The 10,562-nt window shown below is 52.8% G+C and overlaps 1 protein-coding gene across 4 annotated transcripts in view; it reads right to left on the bottom strand.

The window, feature by feature from the left end:
• Positions 1 to 4,586: 4,586 nt before the first annotated feature.
• The window catches only part of VPS26C (VPS26 endosomal protein sorting factor C), a 44,196-nt gene continuing 38,220 nt past the window's right edge, over positions 4,587 to 10,562 (bottom strand). For all 4 annotated transcript variants that reach the window (XM_078073924.1, XM_036106356.2, XM_036106355.2 and 1 more), the window contains 3 exons: positions 8,539 to 8,689; positions 8,162 to 8,314; positions 4,587 to 5,950 (listed from right to left, as the gene is read on the bottom strand). In XM_078073924.1, coding sequence (XP_077930050.1) covers positions 5,868 to 5,950; positions 8,162 to 8,314; positions 8,539 to 8,689 — 387 coding nt within the window. In that variant the 3' untranslated portion in view covers positions 4,587 to 5,867. The remainder of the gene's footprint in view (positions 5,951 to 8,161; positions 8,315 to 8,538; positions 8,690 to 10,562) is intronic.

Genomic DNA, 10,562 nt, shown 5'->3' with positions numbered 1-10,562 from the left:
CATAAATTTTTCAATAGTTTTGCTTTCATATCAGTTAATTACTGTTTTTATTGTCATTCTTTTTTTGTTCTTGCTTTTCTAGACATTTGGGTGCCTAACTCATTAGTTTTCATTCTCTCCAATATAATAAAAACACGTAAGGCTATGAATTATCCTCTGATTGCAACACTGGCCACAGTGCAAAGATCTTTGCCATATAGCATATATTCATTTTCATTACATTTTAAAAGGTCTGCAAATGAAGTTTTGGTTTCCTTTGTGAAGAATGTTATAAAATTTACAAGTGGTGGGGCGCCTGGGTGGCTCAGTTGGTTAAGCATCTGCCTTTGGCTCAGGTCATGATCCCAGGGTCCTGGGATCCAGTCCCGTATCAGGCTCCCTGCTCTGCGGGGAGGCTGCTTCTCCCTCTGCCTCTGCCTCTCTCTCATGAATAAATAAAATCTTTTTAAAAATTTACAAGTGGTTATACTGAATTTGATTTTCCCTTTGGTATTAATTTCTCATTTTATTGCAATATGGTAGACTGTGCGGCTTCGGCAGTTTCTACTTGTTAAAATTTTATTGAGATTTTCTTTTTTGGAAGAATGTATAACTGATTTTTGCAAATTTTCCATGGATTAAAAAATATATGCATTTTCTGTAAGATATAAAGGAAGACAGTGGTAAATACTTTAGGAAGTAAATGCTCATCTCTTAAATGTATCTGTTTTTGTGTACTGGGTTTTAAATTTGGGTTTTAATACAGACTGATATTGAAAACTATTTTAAAACCAAAATGAATACTTGATTTGTTTTTTTCTACCACCTTTCCACAACTAAGTCTGAGCGCATCCTTTTTTCAGTACATCAGGAAGCAGTTAGGTCTAGGCTGTTGGCCCAGCCTCCTTCGGGTGGCCTAATCAGTGGCTACTCATCTGAAACAGGAAGCTGGTCCCATTCCATCACTTAAGACCCAGAGATGACGGTTTAGAAGCTCCAGTCCTTGTCCCCCAGATGGCAACCCCCAAGAAAGGAGGTGACTACATCCCACCTCATGGGGCCCTCACGGAACAAACCCTGCCTCAGGGAACTCCAGCTTCCCGCCCCTGCTAGACGTTGTCGAGGGAACTGAACAGAGCCGTCACTGGAGGAAGTGACAGTGGATGCTGATCATAGGCAAACCAAACATTTTGGTGTTTTCTGCTCCCTTGGTCTTGGTCAAGCAGGTGCTCCTCCAAATCTGACAAGAGTTTTACAGACCCAGGTGTAAATTATGTCCTTGTACTCTCCTAAGTACTTTCAACCTCCAGAGTATTGCTTGTATGTTACATGCAAGGTTTCAGACGGACTGGCTGGGTTTGGCTATGAAAAACCTCACAACACTTAGGATCCTGTCCACCCGGACAGGGCTGCAAGGTGTTCCCATTTTACCAGCAACATTCACAGGAAAGTACCGGAGGGTATCAGGGCTCCTCACTGAGTTTTCATTCCTGTTTGCCTTTACTCCCTCTATCATTTGACTGCATTTTATGTAAATGGTAGTTGGATCAACTTTGAGTCTACAAACTGGGTGCCCTTAGGTTTCTTAGTAAAGTCACATTCTCTCAATATTTCAGCCACTCTGACAGTCTTGAATATGAATAGCCTTTGGTGGTCACAGGGGAGAAGACACTGACCCAGGAGGCTCATTCTCACCTCCACTTCTTAGACCCACATGCATAACTTTTTTTCTGCTCACGTGTCTAGTTTTGACCACTTGGAGTTACAGAATTTATACTCAAAACCGGCCTTCCCTTCACAGAGCATTTCCCCAAGCAGTTGTTCTTTGTGATTTTTCACCTCTACACCCTGAGCCCCAACATCCGTTAGCTTGGATGAGCCTTACCATGGAGAGATTTCTTCACATAAAATGTTCTGACCTCGTGGACAATCAGTGGGAATTATGAAGAGTAGCTCTGACAGCAGTGGTTCACGAAGAATGAACGGTGGCTCCGTGAACAAGATCACGTGCACCTTGGGCAATGGCTATCTACTCTAATTCTCTCTTGGGAGGGGAAGTTGGGGTGTTTGGGGGGATATCGGGCCAGGGAATCAGCAGAGTGATGTGGCTCGGGCACAGCTTCTCTGTGCCTCAGCTTGCTTAGCTATGAAGCGGGGATAACAAAACCCCCTCAGAAGGCTATTGTGAGGTCATTACTAAAGGACATTATAGTGGTCTGAGTTGGTCTAGAACATTCCCTGATATTTTCACTTTCCATAAAGGAAATCAGGATTAGAATGTGATTTACCTTGGACTTCTGGGCCTTTAAACACTCACCTTATTCCTAAGCTGCATCCAGCTGCAAACGATTTCCTGTCTCACGATTTCATCTTCCTTTGAGTCACCTCATCAAAGCTGAGGCAATCACTGAACAGCGGTAGCAGAGCCCTGGGCTGCCCTCAACAGCCATGGTGGCACGGCCAACGTGTGATGGGGAAACAGGAGGAAACAAGCAGAAAAGCATGTAGCCGACAAGGCAAAGTGAAGCCCAAATGAAGTGGGGCAAGGGTGGCCTGGGCTTTGGTGCTGGGAAAACTGGACCACATTGAACAAGCTCTCCTGGCCTCGGGAAGGTGTGTGGAAACCCAGACAGGTGCCTTCCATCAGTGACAATCCCTTCGGCAGTAATGCGGGTAGCTGTTCCCTCCTCCTAGGAGTCCCACACAGTCACGTGATACGCGCACTTAGAACAGGGCCCGATCCCAAACCACCACGAACGCTTGTGGAGCTCTTACTCACTGGACCCAAAGCCGTAGCTGGGATCTCCGAACCCGCCAGCACCTTGGAACCACCGGAGCTGAGCTCCCCGGAGCAGGCAACACGTGCCCCCCTCCCCCGAAAGATACCCTGAGAGCCCACTGCAGCTCTTCTCCCAAAACGAAGGATGGAGAAGGGATGCACCACAGTTGTCTTCCCAGGACTTACTCTCAGTATGGATACTTGTCTCTAGGAAAACCAAGAACTTAGTTTTTTTTAGTTGCCTGACTAGTACCAGTGAAAACCTGCCCATTTTCCTTCCACTCAGGTCAGGGAAGTTCTTCTGGGTAGGGCTGGGTCCAGTTGGGTCCTGTGGCCACTGGACGGGGGCCGGTGGTGGCTGCAGGGAGTCCTGGGCCTACGCCCGCCCTGGCACTTGACCAGCTGGCTGCAGCAAGGTTCTGGACCCCCGAGAGGCTCCAAGTCCTTTCTCGGCTCAGAGGATGGTCATGAAGACGGGAGGAGTAGTTCTTTGTTCTACACGCATGTGTACCTCGGGCTCTGCGAGGCACTAGGCCCTGGTATAGGAATTCTGGGCCTTCTGGCCATGAGCCCTGGGGTGGGGGCTGGGCTGCCAAGACCCCTAGCAATCCGGCGGCCTGAAGACAAGTCCCCTCCTTTCTCTCTCCTGTGACAACCCAGGGCGGGGAGGTGAGCTGTTCTGCTTACACATTTGCGGGGGGGGGGGGGGTGTCCCGCTTCTCTGCCATCCCCGACGGCATCGAGCTCCAGCACGGGCTGGGCCGGGACGCAGGCCTGTTCCTGGTCCAGCCGCACAAAGGGGCTCCTGTCCTTGTCACAGGACCACACCCAGCAGCCAAGGAGTCGGAAGTCGGTCCCTAGCCAGGGGGCCGTGGGTTCATGGAAGCACAGCCTTATTTCAGAAGAAGGGGGAATCTGAAGGGGATCGTGGGATCCCAGACTGTAGCAATCTGCCGCAGCCCAAATCCCTGCCAGCGAGCGGAGGTAATCCTATCCCCTGAAGTTTTTTTTTTTTGTTTTGTTTTTTTTTTTTTTAAAGATTTTATTCCTTTATTCATAAGAGACAGACAGAGAGAGAGAGAGGCAGAGGGAGAAGCAGGCTCCCCGCTGAGCAGGGAGCCCGATGTGGGACTCGATCCCAGGCCCCTGGGATCACGACCCGAGCCGAAGGCAGACGCTTAACCATCTGAGCCACCCAGGTGCCCCTATCCCCTGAAGTTTTAAGAGGACAATTCAGACTCGGCCTTGGGACTTAGAGATGCCGCTGACGGAGGCAGAAGGGATGCCGGGGCTCCATTTCCCAGCAGATACCGGAGCGGGCAGGCTTGGGACACCAACTGGGAGAATTCCGGCACAAACGCTTCGGCTTTTCTACATCTGATTTCTGATGTACCTCTTGCCTTTACTCTGGAACTTGCAACGTGGCCGAGAATGGGAGCCAGGCCCCATTGCTGCGGGAGCTCGGACAGCCAGGATGTGTGGCTGCCTACAGGGCATTTATTTCCCAAACAAGATACTGTTACGGATTCGCGGTTCAGACTCCTTCCTTCCCCTCCCCTCCCGTCCCCCTGCTCTAATGGGAGAATCTGACAACCCCGAGCCTCCAACAGAGGACGCCTCCCCCCCCGCCCCCGCCCCGGCCAGAAAGCCAAACATCTCTGTTCTCCTTAACCCCCGAAGGGAGGTGCTGCCCAAGCAGGGGAAGGACACGGCCAGCCTGAGGCCCCTGTCTGGGCCACTCAGGATCGAATGAGATGAAAATGAAAGCAGCCAGGGCACGGGCTGGTCTTCAGTTAACAGCTGTTCCCTAAGAAGAACACTTGTCCTATTTATATCCATACAAGCAGTTTACTAAAGAAGTGATATAGCAATATTCATCCCAAACCTTTGCTCAAAATTCTCATTTAGCTTTTTTTCTTTTCATTAAAAATGATTTCTACCTTTGAAATGTCCCAGAAAGTATGGCCTCTTTGTTTTCCGATCCTCTGAACACATTATCAAAGACAGATAATTGTTAATGTCATATGAGCATAAAAAGAGATTTATAAATCAGAAATGTATTCTCTGGGAGCCAAATCAGAAATGACTCCTTGAATAAGCTGTTATCGGTTTCACTGGTGAAGCCCTGGGATAAAGCAGCGCCTGAGTCAGGTCTGTTTGCCCTCAGGCTCACACGTCGTCAGACGCGGTCCCAGGACGATGGCAGCACAGCCGGGCGCGGGGGGCATCGGCCGGGCCGCCTTGCTCAGGCCGGCCCGGGTGCAGGGACTGTCGGGGAAGGCCGGGTGGCGTGCAAAGCACACAGCTTATTTCTGAGGCCTCATTCATCGTGGACCAACAGGATCAGACGCAGAAATGCGTTGCTATAGGCTCTCCACAGTGGCTTCACTCCGGGGGGGCAGGCCAAGTTCACCAGGTCCAGCGCGTCTGCCCGGGGTCTTCAGCTCTGGCCCCGGGCACCCGTCTCCTGCCCTTCAGAACCCACCCAACAACAGCAGGTGCAGACAGACGCTGTTTCCTCCTGCGACAGCCAGGAACGCTCAACGTTCTGAAGTCATCGGGAAAACTGGGATAAAAGAACTACAGAGTGGAAGAAACGCTAGACGGTTCCAGCGGACGCCGCTGTGCAGCCCTCCTTGGATGGTGTCTACAAACATCATAAGCAACCGGTCGGCTTGTCACCATCCCGAGAAGCTGCTTTGCCGCTAGAGGCTTAGCCACCCGCGCTGGCCAGGTGGGGCGGGTTTCCTTCGTCCCCAGGACGTCCCCTCCCAGCCAAGCTCCACTGCTGCTACATTTTACTGCTCCGTAAAAGGCCAGTTAAGCCAGGAGTCCGAGGAAATTCTGCTTTCTGCGAAATGATCTTGCCAACAACAGTTACGAAGTCCTGATGAAGTTTAGAGACAAGGTCTGATCAGAGGTGCCCACTGGAAGAAGCCTCGAGGAAACGAGGAACAACAGTGATGTAATCTGAGGGGTCAGATTCATTTCTGATACCGAATCATCTCGAAAATAAGCCTATGCTGCAGGCTTGAGCTCCCGCGAGCGCCGGCCACCCTGCGGCACGTCTGCTCGGCCTCTCTCGCTGTCCACGCTCCCTGCTCCCCGGCTACATCCTGCAGAGCTTCAGCGGAAAGTTCTCCGTGATGAGGTGATCCGCGTGAAGCAGCACAACGATGTTAACCTCAAATTCTGAGAAGAGAAAGAACGGGCGTCATGCTCACCTGCCCCAGCGGCAGACACCCCACGCCAACAGCACCACGGGCGGAACAGACTCCGAAAGGTGGGGGGGGCCCACCGGGTGTCCGTGTCCGCGTCCCACATACATCACCCCAAGCTTCCAGGAGAACCAGCGAGGACAGCGACACTGGCCTCTGACCGCCTCTGGCGCGCTTTCTCTAAGGAAACGTGTCTCCTGGCCTTGGGACAGTAAGGGGTCTGCTTCCCAACCACACCTCCCTTGTCCTCCATCTTTACTAGAATCTTCTAAAATCCTTTCTGTTCTTTCATACTCGTTTGCTTTATTTTTCCACTTGTCCACTTTTCCACGTGTCCCCTAGCCGTCCGGGGACACGTCTCCTGCCCCAAATGAGAAACAGTGTCCAGAAACAGCGTGCAGTTTAATTGCTGCTGTTTGGGTAGTGATTCATCTACCGAGACCCCTGTTTACACAATCGTCTCTCGTTGACAAGAGGAAGGGGTGCGCGAGCAGGGAGCTTCGTGCCAAAGGGAGAAGGCCTAGCACCGAAGCAGCTCAGCCCTGCGGAGGGGGCTTCGGGGTCACCGCATCGCAGGCCCCGGTGGCTGGAGTCCTGAGGACAATGTCCCCGCGTGTGGCTGGCTGCCTCCGCCAAGCATTGGCCATGACAGAAGCCGTGCGCCCGCAGCACCGGCCCACTACTTCGCTCGCTTTGCTAATCGTCACGGCACTAGGATGGCGCTCCGGGATTCTGGTCCCCATTCTCTGCCACCATTCCCCCACGCACCTCGCTGGCCTGCCCTGGAGCAAGCGTGGTGTGGCCGGACGCCCAGCAGGCGTGCAAGGCCCACATCAGCGAGCCGGTGCTGGCTTTCCTTAGGGCAGAGCAACCACTCCCCGGGGCACCCTCAACTCGGGGTGGGTTCAGGCTGGAGGCCGGGCTCGAGCCCGACTGCGCACCGAAGGTGTGCTCAGCACCGGCAGAGGTGAAGGGGGCACGTGCGGATTCTGCTCGTGACTCGGGACCTGGGGCTCGCTCCCACCTCCCCGCCTGAGACTCAGAGCCTGACCTTGGCTGGCCACGCGGACGGCAGCTCTGGGCCCCCGGGAGGCCGCGGCGCTCCGCGATCGTGCCCCCCCCCCCCGCCGTGGGCACTCCCGTGGGGCGAGCCTCAAACCGGACGAAACTCAGATCAGGCACGAGAAGCATTACTGACGTCCCGGCTGACGGACTGAGAGCGTGATTTCCATGGAAGAATCACAGGCACTGCATGAGCCGTTATGTGGACACTTTCTAAATCTGACAAACAGTAGGCAGAAATCTAGGTGCTTAAGGTAGAGCGTAGCAGAAAAAAAAAAGGTTAGTCCTCTTGAAGTTTATGTAGAAAAACTACGGGAGAAATCGACAGATAAGCTCCCCCTTCTAACTTGAAATCCAAGGACTCTGAAGTAAAATACCGCCTTGAGACCACCGTGCCGTCGCCGTGCGAGCACCTTCGGGAGGGCGAGGCAGGCTGGTCGGGGGCGCCCGGGCAGCCGAGGGCATCACCCCGCGCTCTAGCTCCCAGCGCCTCGCTCTCTGTACTGTGGGCGTAGACCACCGGTTCCATAATAACCATGCACATCTTTTCTGAGAACAGTTACGGCAGCTCAGCTTGGGCCAGGTCTGCCCGTGCGGCCTTCCGGCCGACGTCGCCGTCCTTGTCGGTATTTGGCCAACAGTGAGTCTATGCCCCTCTTTGCTCCTGAAGCGCATGTCCTGACCCCGTTATGTGCCAATAAAAGCACTCTAGGGGCTCCACAAATACTAATCGTGGAAAATGACCACGTCATCCCGAGCCGGTGGAACGGAAGCCCTCGCGATGATCGGCGCTCACACGGGATTGTCACACCCGAGTCTCTGCTCGGATGCCGGCCTGTCCGAGGAGCCTCCCTGACCTCCGCACGCTCCCTGCGGGCTTGCTCCTGGCGGCGTCACTGTCCCTGCCCTAGCCCGCACCGACGGGATGGTGCTGCCTCAGGACGGGTATGGCAGCTTCTCAGGGAGCTTCTGTTGAGCAACCGGAGGACCCAGTGCTCTGCGCTGAGCCAGCCGAGAGCAGACCAGTGTGTCTGCCTCGGGGGCGCTCGGGGGCCCTTCCGTGGGCCCCACCACCGTGGGAGAATCCAGCGGGCCCACGGGCGTGGGGAGCTGGTGCGCTTACCCACTTTGAAGTTGGTGGTTTCCAGCGTAGGGCAGGTGAACAGCCGGGGGAACACCATGTAGATGGGGACGGAGAGGCCCCGACACACATCTCCATCAGCGATCTGAATGTTCTGGATCTCCGTGGCGTCGCGGGCATAGCCTTCCGCACACCCTGCACGAGGCAGAAAGCACCGTGCGCTCAGAGAACAGGGAACGTCCGACAGCCTGGTCCACAGGCCCTCGGTGACCACTTCTGCCACCGGCTCTACAGGACCTGGAGTTCCCTCCCGTCCACATCTCACTTTCCCAGGCAGACGTTTCCTGGAATCGAGGGGCGCGCTCTTACGTTTGCTTCCCCCCGTGGCACGTGAACCGCCGGCCACAGCGGGCCCTTACCACAGGTCTCCACACGGACCAGCTGCAGCTCTATGCTCTTGATGGCGGCCTCCGAGCTCTCAACCACCAGCTCCCCTGTCAGCGGCTGTGTGATGACACAGTTGGTGGAGTTGAGATGCCCTCTGATGAGAAATTTGGGGAGCAAGGCTCGCTAGAACGAAACAAAAACAAGACATCGGGAATGGAAAAGTGCTGAGGGAAATCACTCCAGACTCAGTCACTTGGTACAAATAAAAACTGAAAACAAAGTTGGGCAATTCTTATAAAACCCGCTGGGACCCTGTTTTACAAAATGGGAAAAAGGGACAATGGTACTTATATCTCCTGTCAAGTTCACGAACAGACTGAATTATTCAACAACTGTCTGCGGATCCCCGGCGCCGACTCTGGCTGGCTGGGAACGGCCAGCTCCCACAGGGCCCTCCCGGTTGCCTCGATCTGACCCGGAACGCTCCTTCTTACCAAACTATACTACGTGAAAACTCCTGAGGAAGTTGCCAGGAGTGTTTACAGGGAATCAGTCACACACCAGCCCCAAAACATTTTAAAAAGAGAATCAATTGAAAAATGCTCCCAATTATGCAATTTTGAAAAGCTAAGGCACTTCTTTTATTTCAAGGACATTTATTTATTTATTTATTTATTTATTTATTTATTTATTTTTTAAAAGATTTTATTTATTTATTTGACAGAAAGAGACACAGCAAGAGAGGGAACACAAGCAGGGGGAATGGGAGAGGGAGAAGCAGGCTTCCCGCGGAGCAAGGAGGCTGATGCGGGGCTCGATCCCAGGACCTGGGCCGAAGGCAGACGCTTAACGACTGAGCCACCCAGGCGCCCCTCAAGGACATTTAAAGAGAACAATTTTCATCAACGCTTGACTAAGACCTTCTGGACTTTTCCTCTGTAGACATAGGAACCCAGTCATGGGTAGACGATGATGTTCTTGCGGGAAGCAACTGTCCTAGAACACGTCGTCCCACTGCTCCCAGGTGCTAAAGCTAAGTTGGAGTTTAGAACACCACTGTCTCAGAAACAAAATGCAGCCACAATGTGAGCCACGGAAGTAATTTAAAATTTTCTAGTAGCTGTATTTTAAAAAGTAAAAGGAAACAGCTAAAATCAACCAATATATCCTAAATATCACTTCCACATGTAATCAATATTAAAAAATTACATTTATATTCTTTTCCTCTCTGAAATCCAGTCAGTACCTCACATCTATGGCCCAGCTTGGCTCCGACCAGCCACACCTTGAGGGCCAGTGGTCCCCGTGGCTGGTGTTCACCCGTCATGGGCGCTGGAACTGGACAGCAGGGAGCTCGGTACCTCATGGCCCAGAGGCAGAGAGCTCGAGAAAAGCCTTGATTCAAGACAAAGTTTTAACAACAACTAAAACTAAAGAAGCTATTTGTTTAGAAAAATAAAAAGCAGTAGCAAATAAAAAGCTATTTGTTTAGAAAAATAAAAAGCAGTACATTAAAATTCTTTTAGGCAACTGATGAAAAAGAAAAGCTCTCCACATCCGGCCTAAGATCCTGACTGAGCCTTCATTTTATCCTTTCCTCCCAGGGGTGTGATGTTCACATATACAAATAAAAGTAAACTACACGGAGAAAGCCTATGCAGGATGTCGCACGGAGACAACCCCAGCGAAGTGCTTCTGTGCATGAAGGTGCACAGGGAGGCTCCCAGGAGCTCAGGGGACCACGTCTTGAGGTCGGGGACACATGAGCATCCCCAGCAGGGCCCAGGGCAGCTCTGAGATCAGAGGCAGCGCCCACCAGGGAAGGGGCAGTCGGGGGGCTGTGAGTGGCCTCTGGGGTCAGCAGGTGCCCCAGCTGTCACCACACTTCCTTCAAGGGGACTTCCCCCAACCCCCAGGACACTCCCAAAGCAGGCTGGGCGAGGCAGGGCAAGTGTTTACAGCCATTTACAGCCACAATGCAGGACAACGAGGCCCTCACCCCAGAAGACGAGCTACCCACACACCCTGAAAGAAAGCGCACGGGGTCGAAGGCCTC

The sequence above is a fragment of the Halichoerus grypus genome, chromosome 1, assembly GCF_964656455.1.
Source record: "Halichoerus grypus chromosome 1, mHalGry1.hap1.1, whole genome shotgun sequence".
Lineage (NCBI taxonomy): Eukaryota > Metazoa > Chordata > Mammalia > Carnivora > Phocidae > Halichoerus > Halichoerus grypus.
Note: the sequence above shows the minus strand (reverse complement) of the source record. Positions and strands in the feature narration are given on the sequence as shown.